General features: G+C 40.6%; 1 protein-coding gene across 10 annotated transcripts in view; it reads left to right on the forward strand.

Moving 5' to 3' along the window:
- Window positions 1-21,688, forward strand: part of LOC114241131 (zwei Ig domain protein zig-8) — a 333,612-nt gene that overhangs the window by 44,038 nt on the left and 267,886 nt on the right. For all 10 annotated transcript variants that reach the window (XM_089727555.1, XM_089727556.1, XM_089727554.1 and 7 more), the window contains one exon: window positions 3,712-3,959. In XM_089727555.1, the coding sequence (XP_089583681.1) occupies window positions 3,899-3,959 (61 nt within the window). In that variant the 5' untranslated portion in view covers window positions 3,712-3,898. The remainder of the gene's footprint in view (window positions 1-3,711; window positions 3,960-21,688) is intronic.

Genomic DNA, 21,688 nt, shown 5'->3' on the forward strand with positions numbered 1-21,688 from the left:
CTTGTATATATGCAAGCTTATCTTATTTATCGTAAGCAACATTCAGGCACCTGTCAAATATCTTATGTTATATGATGGATACTCGCCGCACACTTCGTTACCACAAAGCACTTCATTGTATAAATTCTACGCGTTTTGATTTTATAACACAATGCTGTTGATACGGCGTTTGCATAGAGGCGCGGCGTCGCACACGGCAAAAATCTGTAAGGCTATTTATCAGAAAAGGTTAATTAAGATGTAACTAGTCCGGTCTGGGACATTCAGAAACACACATGAGACAAGTTTGCTTAGATGGATGGACGAGCTCACAACCCACCAGGTGTTAAGTGGTTACTGGAGCCCATAGACATCTACAACGTAAATGCGCCACCCACCCTGAGATATAAGTTCTAAGATCTCAGTATAGTTACAACGGCTGCCCCACCCTTCAAACCGAAACGCATTACTGCTTCCCGGCAGAAATAGGCAGGGTGGTGGTACCTACCCGCGCGGACTCACAAGAGGTCCTACCACCAGTGAAGCCTGTATACTAAATAACCTTAACTAGGATTTTAGCTTTGACGCGCAATTATGGCAATTATGCATTATTTAGAGAAACTAACTACTTGTCCTAACAAGGATATTTTTTTTGCCTCCGTATCACATCCACTTTTAATACATAAAATAGAGGTTAAGTAGAAACAAAAAATCCACACACTTTATAAAATATATCTAGTAGCAAGCGGCCAGCGTTGATGAAAACCTTTGTGTCCACATTTTTCAGGATTAGTAAAATAATAAAAACTTTGAAGGTGAGTGTGTCTGTCGTGAAGCAATCATGGATCTCCAAGTTTCCACTTGCAGAGTTAGGATTATTCAGCAGACGATGGTCGTTGTTCTATGCCAAATGCATGCAGACTGCCGAGCTCGATGTCTAGACGGGTGGCGGCCTCCATGTCTTCGTATCTGTTTACTTCAATAACTAATAACTTAGCTCCTGACTCGTCTGCAGATCTAAGCCGTAAAATGCGATCATATTTTGATACGAAGACATGGCAGCTTCGTCTTTTATCGATAGTTTCACTCCTTTCCCTGTGAAAACTAAACATCAGGTGGACCTTGATTGACTTATTCATTGAGAAAAGTACAAAAAGTATGACGCAACGGAACGGTCAATAGAGACATGTCTAATCTTTTACAACAAAAAAGTCTATATAAGCCGTTTCAGGTGTAAGAATATTGTATATCTTTTATTAAAATTAAAATTGACCTATATTTTTTAAATACTGTAAAAGAACCTTCAAATGTAATTTGAAAAAGATAACGGTCGCAGTGATAACGAAAAGCTTGTTGAGGTTATTCCCCGGCAGCCGAGCACCGAACGATGCTATAAAACTGCGGATCTAAAAGCTATCAGCTATGCTCTTAATTATTTGAACACATTCCTAACAGCTGCTAATACAAACGCTTGGAAATACATTTGAGGTTGAGAATATAACAACGTCTGATTTCAGAAAAACTAAAAAGATTTGTTTCGTAAGCGTAAATAGGTACTTGGGCACAGAAACTTCGTCCCAAAAAACTAATTCTTCGTATGCATTTTTCTTTATTTACTATTCTGCTGGTGCTAAGTCCGTCAGCTGCCGGAAAATATGTTAGGACATTTAACGAAATTGTTTAATAAAAATATCATTTGTAACAAAAAATAAGTCGAAGAGTAACTTGGCTTGGAGCTCGTGTGACCGGAAACGAGGTGTGTGGTATTAAATAAAACTGCTTTTATTTCCTCGGTTGCCCGAAAAAAACTTTTCTATACAAATTGATAAAATATAATCTATACTTAATATTATAAAGAGGAAAGATTTGTTTGTTTGTTTGTTTCGAATAGGCTCCGAAACTACTGGACCGATTTGAAAAAATCTTTTTCCATTAGAAGCCGACATTGTCCCTGATGAACATAGGCTACTTTTTTTTATTTTTTTTTCATTTTTATTTTTTGGTTTCATGTGTGTTTTAATGTTTCCGAAGCGAACCGAGGGCGGGTCGCTAGTTATTTATAATTTGGTTTTAACGGCAGAATTTTGTATCGGTCAATTTATTTTAAGCTTGAATTTTCGTCCGCCCAATCAACCTCACCACCACCACTCGAGCACAGCCATGAGCTTCATGAAACAGATCCGTTCCTCCATAATACCTTTCAAGTGTTCGTCTTTACCATGTTTTGATTTACCAAGCCTTAGAATCGGTTCTGTTCGGTGTTTACCTTAACCATGATACTTTAATTCCTGCGAACGAGGGGAGGCAGTAGTTTGCTAATCGTGATATAGGCACACGTCACATAATTGACATGAAAATTTCGAAAAATTATTAAGTACTTAGTGATACCTGCCCATTCATCTGATGCAACAGATGATGCTAAGTGTCCAAAGTGACAGCAACTTACCTTGGGAAAAGCACTGGAGTATAGTAATGGTTCAGGAGTGTGTTTAATTGGGATTTCAATTACATATTATGTTAAGTCGTTGAACTTCAGAAACCAATGATGGCCTTTGTAAGAGGTCCTTTAAACAATTGTAGCTTCCATCTCATTTTCAATTTCTGTTGTGTATGACCTGTTGTAACAACTTGCCACCAGATAGGTCGTGAGCGGGAATGTGCCCTACTGGAATGAAATATAACATATAGGTGGACCATTTGTCCATTAAATTAATGAAAGTTCTAATTGCTTCGGTGTAAAGTACCTACAATGAAAGTTGTTAAAATAACAAACTTGCGACATTCTCATAGCCGTTGTCTTGCATGTAATAAGCGCTGGCAGTTTGGCGCTTAACGTGAATAACATTAGAATTTTGGCTGCACTATGCTCTTTGCATGAATCTGCACGAGTTTATCCGTGTTTTCGGACGGGATTTTGTATTCTAGATTTAATTAAATTGAACAGAAAGCTCGTGAACATGACAAGTGTCGCACAAGAATACGATTTGTAAGACATTCTTAGAATGAACCAGAAGCATCTGTTTATCGGAATTAAACAAAGTATTTAAAACAGACTACATTACAATTCTTCGGAATGTTCTTTAGATTAGAATTTCAGGAAACAAAACAACCTTGTTCGGTGTCAAAAGTTTTGTAAAATTTTAATTGAGAAGCCTCGCAGGCATGCGTATTACCTTTTCGCGTTAAACACGGCTGAAAGAACATTGGTAACGCAGAAGCGTCAGTCACCGTAACTGCGAAATTCATTAGCAACACCGATCCTCGGACCGTTACTAATTAGTCCCGCCCGTTATTTATTCTGCTTCTGTAATTATGTTCGGTTGAAAAACATTATTTTCAACACAATGGGGTTGTTTCATTTTGTTTTTGTTTTAAGTGAAATTCTGAGGTTCTTGTTATGGCAATCCACACGCGCACGGTCGAATTGTAATAATAGTCGTATATTAACTGGATATTTTGCACCACAGCAATCATTAATCTGCAAAATGGAATATAATATTAAATTTGAATATGAAATAAATGACATTGACACCGAAAACCATTGGTGGATACTGTTCTTTGTTGACGCCATAATGGAAATAATTCCATGGGGCAAGATCTTGAACGATTCTTGCTGGAATAAGCAGTTCTTACTTCCAGTTATTGCTACATCCCCATCGACTTGAAATGTTGTGGCGTCCTTAATATATAAATCCTCCTTTCTAGTTTATTTATCATAAATTTTATTTCCAGGTTGTAAATGTCCAGGGACCAGTCAAATATTCGAAAATCGCGTAGATGTGTCTGTCGAGTGTGAGTGAAACAATATCGTGTTAAAGTGCAGTGAAAAGTTGTGTGGCGCGTGATTCGCGTTTGAGGTCCGTCTGGGCATGCGGAAGGGCAGAGGGGGCGCGCGGGGCCGGGCCCGCTAGCGAGTGCCATGCCGAGCGCGAGCGCCTTGCACCTCGCCCTGCTAGTGGCCGCACATCTTGTCATTAACGGTAAGTTTCATATAACGTATTTTAATGACATAAAAGTCGTCGCGCCCTAACGGATAAGACGTCTATGGCAGCTATCGAAACACCCTCTATTAATTCCTGTTCTCACTGATTTGGATCAGAGCATAGTGTCGTCAGATCATAAAATAAGTCATTGGGCGAATAAAGACCTCTCGTTTCTAAGAACAGTGTACGTCAGCACGACTGTGAAACTGCAAGTCAACGTAATCTGTGACTTATTCAACATGTTTTCTGACCCCACCTACTTGTTGTAAGGATGTTGACCTTGTTCTTGAAAACCAACTTATTGTTTTATTTATTTATTTTATTGCTTATATGGGTGGGCAAGCTCACAGCCCACCTGATATTAAGTGGTTACTGGAGCCCATAGACATCTAGAACGTAAATGCGCCACCCACCTCGAGATATAAGTTTTAAGGTCTCAGTATAGTTACAACGGCTACCCCACCCTTCGAACCGAAACGCATTACTGCTTCACAGCGGAAATAGGCGGGGCGGTGGTACCTTCCCGTGCGGACTTACAAGAGGTCCTACCACCAGTAATTACGCAAATTATAATTTTGCAGGTTTGATTTTTACTACACGATGTTATTCCTTCACCATGGAAGTCAATCGTGAACAATTGTTAAGTACGTATTTCATTAGAAAAATTGGTACCCGCCTGCGGGATCCGAACATCGGTGCATCGGTAGACCCGAATGCACCGGACGTCTTATCCTTTAGGCCACGACGACTTCAAACATGTTCCGTTACCAGTGACAATGCGTTTCATGAATGTAGGGTCTGAATTGACTCGTTCTAGCATGTACTCAGCAATTCTTATGCGATTGAGTTTTTGAACAAAATTCTGGTCTTCTGACTGGCTGAGCGGCAACACGCTACATACACAAGCGATTAAATGGTACGGATCGACTCGTGATACACAGAAAGTTCGGTGGCTATTTCTTTCAAACTTCAATGAGGATTTTCAGTCACTAGCTTCAGTTGCAGGCATTGATGGCCTAGCAGAGCGAGATAAATCTTACATTTCCACGGCCACTTTCAAACGCTTTGAACTATTAATAACCACGTGTTTTTAATAATGTCGATACATCGTAAGCTTTCTGTAACTTTTCAGTGACTCCTAACATGAAATTCCTTTAGAGATACTAAATTTAAGACAACCTTTTTTTTTTTTTTTGGTCAGGAGGAAATCGCCGGACTTCCGCCCTCTACTGGGGATGGAGGGCGGGGCATGTCAGAGTTGAACTGACTAAAACCTTTTGTCGCTCAACAACCAACGTCCAAACCTCGCATGAGACAGAACTCATGAAGAGGCAGAGGGGGGAAAGTGAAGCGTTTAGTGCGGAGCATATCTCTCCGATCACCCTCCCCCTCGGGACGCCGGACCGGCGGTCGCCGGCGCCACGACCACCAGCCCTCTCGGTCGGCAGGCTATCCGAAGCCCGCCTAGATGGCGCCGGTTAGAGTGAGCTATCCTACGGAATACCCCGCTGGACTAGAACCAGCATGAGTCGAGGATAGCCGGCCTTCCATCACCCGAATGCTCTTGCGTAAAACGCGTGCAGAGCAGCTTGCACGTCGTCTTCTTAGGCCCCCCTCGCCGGTCCCCAGACCGACATGTGAGGGGGACCCGAAACACTTAGAGGGCCAGGGCTTGGGCGGGATCCGCCTCCCTGGCCCCCGCTCGACGGCGGCGGGATTGTGCGTCTCTCACGCGCCCCGCCGCTTCCTTCTGCGAGATGGTGCACTCGCAGAAGTCGAGCATCGCCTTCCACGACTCGTCGTCGCCGAGCATCGATGCCACAACACTCGGCAACGACAAAAGACAACTTACTTAGTTATTTGTTCTATGTTTTTTTTTCATAATGAAATAATAATAATCGCAATACATACTAGATATGATATAACTAAAAATAGTACTGTATTTAATCTAAACAACAGATACAACTCAAATTCCGCGCCGAAATGGAAAACAGATGGGCCAATCTAACAACAACAAAAAATCGAGAATATCGGAAATGGATTCCCGAAATTTTTTTTACTGATTTTAAATTGTACACGTTTCAATGTATGTAATATGAATATCTTTCACCTCGTAATTTCGGAGAACACTACTTTGAGGCTATAAGATCATTTGTCGCACCGATTACGATTATACATAATATAGAAAACAGAGTTGTAACAAACTGCTATTTTACAAATATAAGCCGCCCCCCCCCCGGCTTGTCCATATGGAACATAAAATTAGCTTAATGTCTTCAATCTTTCAAATCCTTACACACTAGAAAACTATCTGTCGTGTACTTTGACACAGCTTTTAGAAGACTCAAATTTAACATCATTCAAGTATTGAAGTGCTAAACTTTCCATAAGAAGCGTCTTCTGAAGTTAAATCTGGAATGAAATTAGAAATCCAGAATTTTCAGAGCTATTAATAAGAGTTAGAAAGTTTTCGATTTACGCCCATAATAATGCCAGGAAGCTTTAGACAGTAAGTGCCTGGATTATCGTCGATTCCGAAAACTGTTAAGTACATATACTTTTTTTTTAATTTTTTTTTTATTGCCTTTGTAGGCAGACGAGCATACGGCCCACTTGATGGTAAGTGGTCACTGTCGCTCATGGACGTCAGCAATGCCAGGGACAGAGCCAAACCGCTGCCTACCATAATAATTAGAGACTCAGTGTACGAGCTTACAGATCTTGTGTTGTTATCAGATGTGCATGGATATGAGAACATACATCAATCAATATTCTCGCTGACTTGAGGCCTTAAGCCTCTGATGTGAAATCCACTCGAACGATTGGAATACGCAGGACGTTGGTACCGACTCGTGTAGATTTCACAGCATCCTCAACCATAGTACTTACCAAGTTTTATTACCCCTTTTGAGGAGACTAACCTAACACGCTTAAGTACACAGAATTTTTCCTGAAAAAACACTGGAAATATTGGAAAAAGATCCACATTAATCGATAAAGGTGTAATATCTCAACGCGACCCTACCGTACGTCATCCGATATAGTGTTTGGGAACGACAGAACAGTCCGGAGCACCTGCGTAACCCCCGCATACGTACTACACACTCACTTTACTTCTCTAAGTACAAATTCTATAAAGATTTATGAACACCGTTATGGTTTCCTTGAGATTTCGTTTTACGTCAATATTCGTGTTTAAAGTTTTTTTTGCGTAGACGAGCAACGAGCTTTCGGACGTTCTGGTGTTATATGACTACTGAAGCCACATTCTTTTTTTGATGTCAACATTAAGACCTTCAGAGCTACCTCCAGAGAAGCTGAGGAGTGCACGTTTGGGATGGTATGGACATGTGATGAGACGGAATGAAAATGAAGTTGTTAAGAGAATGTTAACTATGAATGTGGAAGGATTTAGAGGAAGAGGTAGACCTAAGAAGAAATGGATGGATTGTGTGAAAGACGATATGGGTAGGAGGGGAGTGAGCGAAGAAATGGTATATGATAGAAGAGTATGGAAGGAGAAAACATGTTGCGCCGACCCCAGGTGACTGGGAGAAGGGCAGGATAATGATGATGATTAAGACCTTAAGTAACTTGTATTGGAATGGCGGCTATTACTTCGCCTTAAAAATCCTCATCAAAATTGACAGTAAAATGTTGTACCAAAAGCCATGTTTTTAATTCGGTCTGCTATGAATATCGGCCTTTTTTCGTTTCTCCTACGCTGTGTCTAATTGTATATCGATTGAAATACATATCAAGTAATATATCTAGGTAGGTATACTATAACATTTAATATTAAAACTTCCAAATACCAAATTTACTAAAGTTTACCAAAATTCTAAAAAACTCTTCAATTTGGTACAATATTCCGCTGATATTATGGGAAACATCAGATGCTACATACATATTTGTAGCATGGAATGATTTTGCTACCAAAACTTTTCCGTTGGCCGGTCAGCTCCTGACTTAAATTGAAAACCGTCAGAGGGCCGGCTGTATGAATAAAATAAACTGACTAAAATTTACGTAATCGTTAAAAGTTGGCGGCCTTTCTCCATCTGCGAGAACTGTTAGGGTTGAGGTATAGCAATTGATTTATACTAACCTAACTATTCCAATACATGATGAGGGAACAACATCATGAAGTAAAATCAAACCAGCGATATTTTAAGTGTTGAATATTAAGTGGTGATAGCACATTAATATATTGGTAGGCCTTACGGGTTGGGGTTAGCAAGGCCCGCTTATCTCAGGGTTGGTGGTGGCATTTGACCTAGGGATTTGGCCATTTCGACCGAAGTCTGGCATCGGTTAGACTGTAGGCTCATACGTAACGATACTGATAATTTTTAAATTTGGTAGCTGATTAGAAACAACGTTAATCTCATGGCAGTATTGGAGCAGCTTACATGTCAGTAGCTAATTGTAAGGCGTATACTCTCGCGGCTAGACTTCGCTGACTGGCCTCTTACTATCGCGCAGTATCGTCTGGTCCTGTTCTGAAGTGAAGACCGCCGATTCTCCAACAAATGAGAGCCTTTAATTCTATGTTCTAAAGTGTTTGGTTACTTTTTAAAGTGAAACTTTTAATACATCGTCTCAAACTTTTTCGAAGGGGCTCGTCAGAGCAGCCAGGGCCAATATGGCGGCGCCTATAGTTCGCAGCAGCTGACCGTGCAGTGTATAGACTATTACTCATTTGTGCCAGTGCTCCACGCTATTTTGTTTGTTTTAGTCAGTGTTTAATGTAAATGTTGTTTGTCAGAGTTAAATGTCTATAATGTGAAAAAAAAGTTTCACTTTTACCGAGGTATCATAAAACCTTTTTTTTTTTTTTTTTTTCGGGTAGAGGGCCGAACCTCCTACGAGGTCCCCGCACAAAAGGGGCGCGCGGGGTATGTGAGACTCAACGATCTGCATGGTGTTGTGAGCAGACCGCGGGCCCAAGGATTTTAGGACCCACCCACTAAACGACTCCCCTGCACTCTTACACCCGACGTCCGATCCCCTCCGAGGTCAGAACCCGGATGAGGTAGGGGGGCTACCGCGGTCAACACTACAACCAGACGGCGCGGCTCACCCCAAGGACGCCCAGCCGACGGAGCCTTCGAGGCGAATCGAAGGCTCTGAAACGTCGGCCGTCTCGGTACGGCAGCCCGTCGGGCCGCCCAGACGGTGCCGCTGGTGTCCCGGAATACCCCGCTGGACCAGAACCAGCCTGCCGGGTCGGGACGCGATACACCGTCGACCGGTCGCTCTATTCACTCCACGGCAGCGCGCTAGAGTGCTGGTAGCGCGCCGCGCGGCCTCACCCCCTCAGGTCGCCCCTTGACCTTCACCGGGGGGAGGCCGCCACCTACAGGGGCCGGGACGAGCGGGCGTATTCCCGCCTCCGGCCCCCGGCTCGACGGCGACGGATCGGTGCGGAAAGGGAAGAGCTCTCCCTCTCTCGCTCCGCCGCCTCCTTCTGCGAGATGGTGGACTCGCAGAAGTCGAGCATCGCCTTCCAGGACGCGTCGCTGCCGAGCATCGTAGCCACGACGCGCGGCAGCGAGAGGTCCTCTCCAATGACCGCGACGAGGGCGGCGCGTTGCTCGTCAAATCCAGAGCAACGCGCCAATGTGTGTTCCGCTGTGTCTTCCTCGTCGCGGTCCGCGCAGTGGTGGCACTGCGCCGTCGGTTCCCTTCCGGCTATCTTAAAGAGGTACCGGCCAAAACACCCATGGCCGGTCAACATCTGCGTCAGCCGGAAGGTGAGGCATCCGCGGTCACGGCCCACCCAGTCCGCGAGAACCGGGCGGACCGCCTCGACGGTACGGAGGCCGGCCGACGGGTCCGCCAAGCGGCGAGACCACGCCTCCAGCACGGAGGTATCATAAAACCACCACAATCCTTTTTTTTGTAAAAGGTGTATTGCCAGTTCATATATTTATTAAATACCTCATGGTTGTCTAATTTTATTTGGCAAGGCAACCCTGATAAAAGAGACTGGGTAATGTTACGGACGAAATCGTCTAGTGAAGGTAAAAGTTTATCTCGCACGAAATATCCCATTAAATTAGGGTCCACGTGTCGCTGCTGAACGGCATTTTGTACTCGGAAAATACTGCTGCGTATTTTTACCTATCCTTTGAGTTTTAATTGTTTTTGGTTTTTAGATACTCTAGATTTTATAACTACAGATTAATCAGAAGATAATATGTGAGTGGCGTGTGACACCGGCATTCTCGAGCCACTACCTTTAAGAGCATTGTACATGCACACAACAAAGAATAAACATGAAAAGGCATGTACAATAGGTTGTTTATCATCATCCTCGGTATAAAGGAAGGACCGACTCGTGATACGATTTCTTCTCAATTTTCTTTGGAAATACGACACTCCTGCTGTACTCCGAATTTTTTATTGACTGCGTGGACGGGCTCTTGAGACATGAGGTCTAATATTAATTGTAGATTAAGTATAACGACTGTTCCAAACTTTGAATCCGGAATGCGTGACTGCTTTTCGGATCTAGGCCGGATGCTCATAGTTGGTGGTGACTCATACGACTGCTCAATTTGCCTTGCAACCATTATTTAAGCAAATTACAATTTTAGCTGGTTTCATTTCTATTACACGAGTAAGCTATTGTTACATCGTGGAAGTCGTTCGTGAACATGTGATAAGTACATATTCCATAAAAGTAATTAGTACCTGCCTACGAGATCTGAAGATCAGCATAAGGTAGTCACTGCATCGCTCGATACAAATTCACCGGGCGCCTTATCATGTTGGCCACGACGAAAATTTCTTTGAAGTGAACCTTCTAATGCGACTTCCAACAAGGTAGCGTTAAAAGTTTAACGCTACCTTGGAATAGAAAGAGACAGAGCGAAAGTAAATACGTGGCACTCGGACGCACGCGCGTAGTCTACCTGGTACAGACCAGCGCGCGCGTTGGCAACGAGTAGCGTCCAATATTTTAATGAAGTATTTAAAAAAAATTATTCATTTGTCTATCTGTGGCGGTAGCCATCACAGAACACAAGATATTTGACAGATGCCTGAATCTCTCTTACGACATTGTCAAGATAAGCTTGCATATATACAAGTTGCGAACAACAACATAAGATCTACCGAGCAACATCACCTGCTCGGTGGAAGATCTTCCCTCCGTCGTTAAACCCACATATCTCTAATTTAAAATATATATCGTATAAATTTTGAAGATGTCGCATCTCTTATACACAGCGTTCCTTATTACAAGAGCAATCTGATATAAGGATGAAAAATGAAGAAAACCACAATACTAAACATCGAAAAAGAAGTTTCATTTCATTCACGTGCACCAAGTTGCACCGTTTTTGAAGTTATGCTTCTTTAGGCGCGTTATGAAAAATTCATGAGAGTGAAATTTTACGATGCGCGCGCACCGTGACACAAAATTAACAGAAATGAAGTTGCCCACTAAATCGCTCATTATAATACGACCGACGTAACTTGGCGAGTCTGAATATAGCCGCAGGTGCACTTTCCGAACCGTACCGAGAATTACCGAATTTATACGATGTCAAGAAAAGGGATGTCCAATATGCGTGTTTGAGGATGTTGTTTAATCGATTTTTTTTCAATATGATTAAAATTTGAATAAAAAATAAAATAAAAACATTTAATAAAAATAAAGTATAACTTCTTACGCGCGTACATATGTATCATCAATATCATTCTCACGTTCTGTAATAGCCTATATTGTACAACAAATAATAGCTTTCATAATATTTCCCATGAAAATGAGCTGTAATCAAATTAACAGATTTTCGCGGCACAATCTCTAACGAGACTTGGCACCGCTTTTTATCAACCATCGCGCTGCTGCTAATGAGTTCGTGCAGATTAGTCACTCAAACTTACTACCCAGAGCTTTTAAGCTAATTCTTAGCTTTGGCAAGTTCTCAATCCAATCCTTAGTATAGCGTTGATTCTAGTGACTGAAAGATTTTACATGTACATTTGGCGAAGTCATCAAGTGTCAAAGGTAAACCCAATCTTGTGTAAGTGTGTACAAACATCATAACTGAAGTTTGATATCACGTACACGCGAACTTATAACAACTTGTGGTCCCGCAGTACTCGAAATTAGCCTAAAATTTATTGAAATTATAATTTTGAACATTATTATGGTTCTATTGTCAATGGCTATTATACTTCTAAAATCACAGATTTCATCAAGACAGGCAAATAATTTTAAAGATAAGCTATAATAACCTATTCTCAATTTGATCACAGTCTTTAAGTTAAAGTTTGACAGTAAACAAAGAGTATTTATATATGCGTCTGTGTCAAATATGGTAGTGTGTGTAATGATTTTTTTATTGATTTAATGTATAATTTAAATAAAATAGTAGCATTCTGCACTCCTTCTCTATGTTCTCTATAAGTATGGGAAATACTCCTCCGTCCGCGCAGTTTCCGTAAAAAGGGGTACAAAGTTTGTGCTTCACGTATTAATATGTAGATATTATTAACATATAGTACATTTAATTTTAATGAAACTCTGTGATGAGCTTCCCTGCACGCGGTTCCTTCTGTGCTTTGACGAGTCCTATCTCATTTGAGGATCAAAAGTAGTACTTTATGGTAATAGATATAGGTAGCCACTTGTACTATTTGCTGTGGCCTTCGCTGGCGTCCTAAGGCGATAGTTCTCACTTTTCCACTGGAGGCATGTGGGCTCTTGTTGTAAATTCTGTTTTGTATAAAGCCTGTCATAAAAATTTACAACGAAAGATTTATTTTATAAGCCTTTGTTGGAAAACGAAGGCTTCGCTGTTAGTCAATATATTTGTTACAGATAATTTTAATTCAAGGTCACGACTGTTGAACTTAAAACATTTTACTTTCTTTTACTCTGCTTACCAAGGTCAGTTTTTAGTACGGTTCCTCAGACTTAACGCACAAGAACTTGAAACAAAGATGAAGCGTTTTTACAATTCTAAAAAGGAACACAAGTAATTTCATATTTTTGTAGAGTTGTTGATATTTATAACTATTTCAAAATACTAAAGGCAGTTACATAAAATACTTAATTTAGGAATTAGGTCAATGGTACACTAAATTACTTAAACTAGCTTAAACGTGCGTGCAGCCAGTAGCTGCTGATTTATAAAGGGTTAAATTAGGGGGTTTGGTTCTGTTTACGACGCAAATAGAATTGTTCTGGTCAGAACTTAGTAAGTTCGGATGTGACGTGAAATCCCAGTCGCGAGACGGAGACACCTAGTATCAATATTTGATTGTTTTAGGATCATTTTCACCGTTTTTTTTATTGCCCTTGTAGGCAGACGAGCACACGGCCCACCTGATGGTGAGTGCTTACCGTCGTCCATGGACTTCAGCAATGCCAGGGGCAGAGCCAAGCCACTGCCTACCGCACCTAATATTAGATTAATAATAATACCGCCTAAGAATAATAAAGGCTTGTGGAGAGTATTAAGCGGTAGGCACTGTATTAGATTTGTTAGACTTTAAGTACTGAATGTTCTTTCGTATACTGATGGTTATGTTACACTGGTTAGATTTGGTTCAAGATTTCAGAGTCTACCGTTTCTCCTGTATTCATTTTACACTCATTGTCAAGTTCTTACTTGTGTATTTTTGTCACACGCTGACCCCTGTGACTTGTACCATCTTTGTAAGTTTGACCATCAAAGGAGGCTATGCGCGACGATAGAACCCACTTACCTGAAGAATACCGCAGCGATCTTTCAAAATAGATGGAGTTATGATGTTTCAACGGTCATTGGCTTCATGCGGTGTCTCTCATCCACTTTCACCCAGTATTTTTTCACTTTTTTTTTCATTCGGAAAACGAGAATACGGCCAACCTGGTATAAAGTGGCTACAGGTGAAAATGTGTCAACGTTCGCCTTGAGACATGGATTCGAATTACCACCTGTATTGTATAGCTGCTGTCCCACTCTTCATATCGTGTATCATATATCCTACCACCAGTACCTAAGTGTGCGATCGTAGTACGCTACTAGACTTAGAGCAAGCAGTATCAGTCATGCATAGTCCGCTGCCCTCCACTAAGGACGGAAAGCTTTGTTTATAAATCGTTATCATGTAATATAATAACAGCGTTAGGACTACAACGTGGATGCGACCTATTTACCTTACGAACCTTATACTAAAACTTTATATATAAACTATGTATTATATGAACTTGCACAATGATATCTTAAAAAAAACGCACTTGTTTATACCAAGCTCCAAGGCACACAACGAACCAGTGCACCGTATTTTTAACACGTTAGTGTTTTTGTGTTATTTTATGGAAGCTACATAAATATGTGTATGAAAAATTATTTAAAATGTATGAAGACATTTCAGTTCATTCTAATCAAAAATTTCAGTTGAATACAATCAATTAAGATCAAAATAATCTTAACCGTAGCAAAATAGGATTTTAAGTTTTGAATAGACTGATCTAACAGAATGACAGATTTACATCTGAACAAAATACCTACTGCCGTTAAATATATTTCTGGTCATCTCTTTAAATATATAAAACAGTTTTGGCATTTAGATGCTTTTTTCACACTTTTATTTATAGCTGTAATTTAATTTGCTCTTTAAATTTTAATTGAATAAACATTAAATTGAGAGTGACCTAGTAAATTCGCGCGGATCGATATTGTTGTCCGATTTATTTCTGACGCGAAGTCATAATGCATTCTCTTCTACGAGTAAAAAAGTCATTTTATGTTATACGCCGAGTTTAAAAAGTCCAAGCGAGTTTATAATTCTTTAAATACCAACTTTTCGTTAAAATTAATTCAATTTGAAATACAAATAAGATTAACTAAAACAACTTGTTGATGTAATTATCAGCCCTTTCCCCTAAAAACACAATTAATAATACCCAGAAGTTTACCGTGTAGGGATAATCCTATTAGTGGCCGACAGAAGTAGACTGAAAAATGTCATAACTTGCCGCGTACTGCGCACAAAGACGAAACAAAAAGGTTCTCACCCTCTAAGCCTCTTAAATTTTATCTACAAATTAATTCCCTTCCGGCTCACTGAAGTTCTCTCCACCTACGTCAGGGGGTCACTTTGCCGTGTATGATAAAATTATGAATTGAGTTATGGTGAGATTTGAGTGGGTTTTTTCGCTTTGGAGTTTAATGACAGGGTCGGACGGAGGAGCTTCGTGTCATACGATTCATTACGCGGACGACCTAATTTTAGTAGTGAGGGGTGAATGAAATATTTATTCGAAATACTACGATAGGCATACTATATACTAAAAGCTACTAATATATTAATAGCTAATAGATATCACAACGTGAATGCCGTCCGCACTTCGACACTACATGATTAGAGTCGACTGCATTGGTTCAGTTTTTTTAGTATTGCGTATTAGTAGTATTTAGTATTTTTTAGATGCGTGGATGAGCTCACGGCCCACCTAGTGTTAAGAGGTTACTGGAGCCCATAGATATCTACAACGTAAATGCCGCCACTCACTTCGAGACATGAGTTCTAAGCTCTCAGTGCTCTCAGTATGAAGTCGCCGATTTTTGTAATGAAATACATACTTAACAAATAAATGCTCAGGATTGACTTCCACGGTGAAGGAATAACATCTATATATATAAAAATGAATTACTGTTCGTTAGTCTCGCTAAAATTCGAGAACGGCTTCACCGATTTGGCTAATTTTGGTCTTGAATTATATGTGGAAGTCCAGAAGAGAAGGTTTAAAAGGTAGATAAATATCGAAATACTCAGAATTAAATAAAAATAACAATTTTGTTTTACCTTTGATGTGGCCCCCGTCGGACGGATTCCTTTTGTTTGTTTTAAGTTTATTTTATACAAAAGTTTAGGTCTTTTATTTATCGATTGAGGCACTACGAAGTCTGCCGGGTCAGCTAGTAGTGTAATAAAAATCAAACCCGCAAAATTATAATTTGCGTAATTACTGGTGGTAGGACCTCTTGTGGGTCCGCACGGGTAGGTATCACCACCCTGCCTATTTCTGCCGTGAAGCAGTAATGTGTTTCGGTTTGAAGGGTGGGGCAGCCGTTGTAGCTATACCGAGACCTTAGAACTTATATTTCAAGGTGGATAGCGCATTTATGCTGTAGATGTCTATGAGCTCTAGTAACCACTTAACACCAGGTGGGCTGTGAGCTCGTCCACCCATCTAAGCAATAAAAAATAAAAAGTTTTAGCAGTACAAGGCTGCTCCACCCCTCAAACCAAAACGCATTAATGCTTCATTGCAGAAATAGGCAACTTCACACTAGTTAACAGATTTTAACCTAGATTGATACATATACGGGCGCACATACTCACAGAGACATAAGCGTCCTTATATACCGAGCTAACGAAGCTTTGCGTCATTATAAATAAGATCTAGGTTGCCTAGACGTGATAAATCAGCATTCTCAAACACTTAGACCTTAATATTAGAATATTTTACGTCCAACATATTAATTGAATCTGGGTTTGTCTAACTCTGCAAACAGAGATGTATTAATTAGCTGCCATACGATTGAAAGCAGTTTTGAATTTCTAATTCAAAAACCAAATTATAATTGTATAATTGTAATGCGAAATTCAAATTATAATTATTAATGAAAGTAACGATGTTGACTTATGGGACAAACCACGCGTGGCCTATTTCTGGTATAAATCATTTGTTCGTTCTAGTCGTTGTATCATAATTGATACTTCGACCTCATGTCTCAAGGTGGACGTCGCGTCTTCATGTCTATAAGCTATACATGTTTATAAGTCTAGAAGCTTATCGTAGCATAAAAACCGAAGTGTTATCGTTCAGACCCATATTTACCATACAGACGCACGAAAACTGTCTCGCACTGTTTCAAAATCTTAATAATTTCACGTGTTGATAAGATTCAGGACAGATTTTGTGACTGGCTCCTGCTTGAGCCGGAGTCAGGGAGTAGTCAGCGACGGCCACAATGAGGCGATTTTCATGACGCATCGCCCTATCGAAATGCCATTCCGACGCTGACTTCAGGTGTTTTCTGATGGATTCGGGAATGGAATTGAAGGGACTGAAGGGTACCTAGGTGTGTGTGGGCCGCATGAGCGAACACTACACACGAATAGGACATTATAAGCCATACGCAAGTTCTGTAAAGTGTCACCTTATTACGAAGGGATATTTTACTCCGCTGACAGATCATAGGGTAATAAAGACTTATGTGGTGGCGGACTCCCAGATACTCAATCTTCCTGGTCCAGGGAATTGATTGACCTAATTGGGGGTGTATGATTCCTATACCTAGTGCACGAGGTGATTCGTGTTAAGTTTCCCCTTTAAAAGAGCACACTGCCTATTGCTGGCTTAATATCGTTGTGCCATTTCTGGAACCACTGGAGCCTTGCTAGACTCGGGAACGTAATAGGGTGGAGGGTGGAACGAGTATCCTCAACTCGATACCGAAGCGAACTGTTCTTTTTTTTTATTGCTTAGATGGCTGGACGAGCTCACAGCCCACCTGGTGTTAAGTGGTTACTGGAGCCCATAGACATCCACAACGTAAATGCGCCACCCACCTTGAGATATAAGTTCTAAGGTCTCAGTATAGTTACAACGGCTGCCCCACCCTTCAAACCGAAACGCATTACTGTTTCAGGGCAGAAATAGGCAGGGCGGTGGTACCCACCCGCGCGGACTCACAAGAGGTCCTACCACCAGTAATTACGGAAATTATAATTTTGCGGGTTTCATTTTTATTACACGATGTTATTCCTTCACCGTGGAAGTCAATCGTGAACATTTGTTGAGTACGTATTTCATTAGAAAAATTGGTACCCGCCTGAGATTCGAACACCGGTGCATCGCTCAACACGAATGCACCGGACGTCTTATCCGTTAGGCCACGACGACTTCGTTCTACAAGAAGTCGTTCGACAAGAAGTCTCGCAAGACGAGCACGAGACTATTAAACTGTCTAAGTTAAACAGTTTGAATATCAAATCAACATATTCGCAATTTTGCAAGCTATTATGAACAAAGCATATCTTTAAAAAAAAAAAACTCTTAGAAGGTGAGATCGCAAAATCTGAGTATTTGAAATGTTTCAAATTAATAGCTAATAAAACACGCCACTCTATTGGCGCAAGTATTTAAAGTCTAATCTACAGCTTAAATATGAAAACTAAGCAGAATACAGAAAAAAAGGTTATGGAAAACCAAATAAAGAATTAATATCAAACGAAAAAAATGTTACAAATATAACTTGCTACAAATAAAACGTAGACAGGCTTAGAGGAAAATAAGAATAGCCTGTTGACATCTCTTGAGGATGCGGAATCATTTGTGAACGATTTTCCAGTGGCTGTGCGTTCTACAATAACACTATGTTGTCAGAATGAAAAATGTATAAAGTACTAGGGTTTCATAAACGGTGAAGAGATCTCTTTGTTGATGTTTTTGAATAAAGAGAAAGTATTTTTCATTTGATTGACTTTATGTGCTGTATCATGGACGGAGCGCCGAACAAATATGTCAATTCTCTCGGAGCTAAACGTCAAGACCCGTCTATCTGCGATCTGTATGCAGCGTCTCCTCATGTACTTCGGACACGTGGCCAGGCGAAATCCTGACAACTTGGAAAAACGAATAGTTGTAGGTCACGTGGAAGGAAAGAGAAGTCGAGGAAGATTGCCAACCAGGTGGACGGACATTATCAAGGAGGCCACAAACACCAGCGTCCCGGGCACCATCAAGCAGACCAAATGCAGGCAACATTGGAGGAAGCTGGTGAAAAAACTAGACCAAGGTGGTCACGTAAGTTGTTGCTCTCCGGCGGCAACAATCTATTTTGTTAGGTTTAGAGGGGGAACAGCCGCTATACTATTCAATTGAGGAGACATAGGCTTCCAATCTCGAAGTAGGCAATGACATTCAGGGAGCCGCTGACTTTCTAACTAGGTGTATCTAATGCCACCAATGATCATTACTAACGTATTAAGGGAATGTGAAATTATTCCATGCAAACCACTTGAACTTCTCAGGATGACGTGGGTTCGACTGTTCATCTATATCAGGGGTTCCCAAACTTATTTTGTCTACTGCCCACTTTGAGAATAAATTATTTGTTAGCACCCCTATTCTTTTACCTACTTAAAAATCACCATAGCGAGAGCTCAGTCGATGTCCTCCTAGATGAAATTAAAAATCGCCTCTTAAGCCTCTACACAAGGTTCAAGGTGGGTGGCGCATTTACGTTGTAGATGTCTATGGGCTCCAGTAACCACTTAGCACCAGGTGGGCTGTGAGCTCGTCCACCCATCTAAGCGATAAAAAAAAACACAACGCCCCCTTTTTTCGGGTCTCTTACCGCTCCCTCTTTAGGCCTGCAGCGCCCACAAGGGGGCGTTATCACCCACTTTGAGAAAGGCTGATCTATATCAATCAAATATATTTTCTGATAAATAATAGCCTAGGGTTTTGTTTCTCAAAGCTGGTAACTCAAATGATATGGTCCGTTCGTGAACAAAGCAACCGCGTGTTGTATTCTCCGTGCTCGCTCGCTGGAAACGGGTTCCTCGGTTGCTAGTGGCGGTTTCATTCACAGGCCCGCTCGAGAGCTCTTCTCATTGATGATTAGATGGAATTTTCTGTTAGCTGTTGTTAGATGAGTTGTCTTAAGTGGGTATTCAGGTTTGTGTAAAAGGTTTCTAGTCACGGGCAACTGGACGGTCCGCAAACACGAAGACTGTACAGAATTCGTAATATCGGAAATAATAAACTAGATTAAGATTAAGTCGTAAAAGATTTGGTTTATTGCTTAGATGGGTGGATGATCTCACGGCCCATCTGGTGTTAAGTGGTTGGGAAACTGTCTAGACGATACGTTTTCAATGTTTGGTCTGACTATAGATTATAAATTCGCAGACCTCGTCGTGACAAATCACATTGTGACAAGTTTTGAAATGAGTTGAAAAGAGGAAAAAGCTACTTTGCTGCGATGTCCATGAGTGAAGCAGATCATTTACAATCAGGAACTTGTAAATGTGTGAGCTTTTATAACAACCTTTCTTGAACCCGCTAAGAAGACTTAGTTCTATGCTCATCAAAATTCCTGAAAGGAAATTCAAATCAAATTACCAGTTTTTAATTGCAGTGCTTCCTTCAGCTTTCGAATTGAAATAAGTTAAAAGTAAAAAAAGCTCCCGCCTGCAAAGTTTCACGGCGCTGTGTCAAGCTCCTGTTTGGATACTTGCGCAGGTTTCTTAGACTTGCTGTTTAAGATAAGAGCTAGTTATGTTTTTATAAACATTATGTTGTTCGGCACAGAGTGTTTTGAACATTAGTTTTTGTGTTGCAAAATATATATATTTTCTAATTCGCAAAGCTGAGTAAATGTCTCAAGTACATGTCGCAATGGGTCAAGATGAATCGCAGTATTCACTTTTTGGCGTCAGTATGCTCATGTAAAACATTTAGGGCTTTTCAATACACCAACAGAACTCTTTTGGTTAGGATAACGGATATAAATGTAAGATTTTTATTATACACATACATATATTTAATAAACATCCATAACCCTGGAAAATACATTTTATATTTATCATACAAATATCTTCCCTTGGCGGGATTCAAACTCGCGACCCCCTTGTGTAGTGACCATGTCACTTACCACTACACCAGACGGCCGTACTGACATAACGAAAGATACGAACATGACATACGAACTGCTATAAAACCGCGCCCTGGATGCAAACAAACAAAAAAATCCAGGGATCGTGGACGTTCGGTAAAACATATGTCGTCATGAATTGGTCCGCAATATAAGTTATAATACTGGAATTTTGCTCCTGGAACTTGCACCGAAATAACAAAAATGGAAATAATTTTTTTAGAGTTAAAAAAAAAATACCAATGAAGTTTATTTTATTTAATTTGAAATTATTTTGAGAGACAGATTTTCATATGTACTTTTTTTGCGATATGATGATCTAACCGGAGCTTAAGCGAGCTTCGCTAAAATGACTATAATGATATGATAGCTGCAATATACATAATAGTCCTCCACACAAAGAATAAACTCATTCAGTGATATTGTTTTGTAGTTCATTTTTTTCATGAAGCCACCATTAAGGTCACTGGCTCTTGTAATTTAAACCGTCTATTCAGGGGAGGTTGGCGGGTGACTGCGGGTGTTAGTGGGTGTTAATTACGATTTTTTCGAGTCACCATCTGTCAACTTAGATGTGTATTAAAGCTTTTACTGAATACTGGTTCAGAATTAAGCTCGCAAAATTGAAGCTTTATGTTTTTCACAAGGTAAATCATTAGAATATCATTGAATTGGGAAATTTTGATTAGCCTTTGTTGGTAGATAAGGAAAGGCATATATTTTTCAGTCGGTATTTTCAATCTGTTCTCCAAGGCCAAGGACTATCCCTGGTTTCACGAAAAAAAAAATACTTTTGTGACATTGTGACGTCACGTCTGTAGATGTCTATGGGCTCCAGTAACCACCACTCTGAGCTCATCCTCCCATCTAAGAAAAAAAAAACCATGAAAATATTATTATTATCTAAGATAACTAGTGAATTCATAGCCCTCACGGTATCATCCTTTTAATGGAGCTCACTAACAATGTTGACTCCGAAGCCGCTTATCGGTGCGATTTAGGGTGGAAGATCACAGATCGTGTGGAACCTCTAGGTCTGCGGAGGGACTT

This window comes from Bombyx mandarina, chromosome 05 (assembly GCF_030267445.1).
Source record: "Bombyx mandarina strain Sakado chromosome 05, ASM3026744v2".
NCBI classification, from domain to species: Eukaryota; Metazoa; Arthropoda; class Insecta; order Lepidoptera; family Bombycidae; genus Bombyx; species Bombyx mandarina.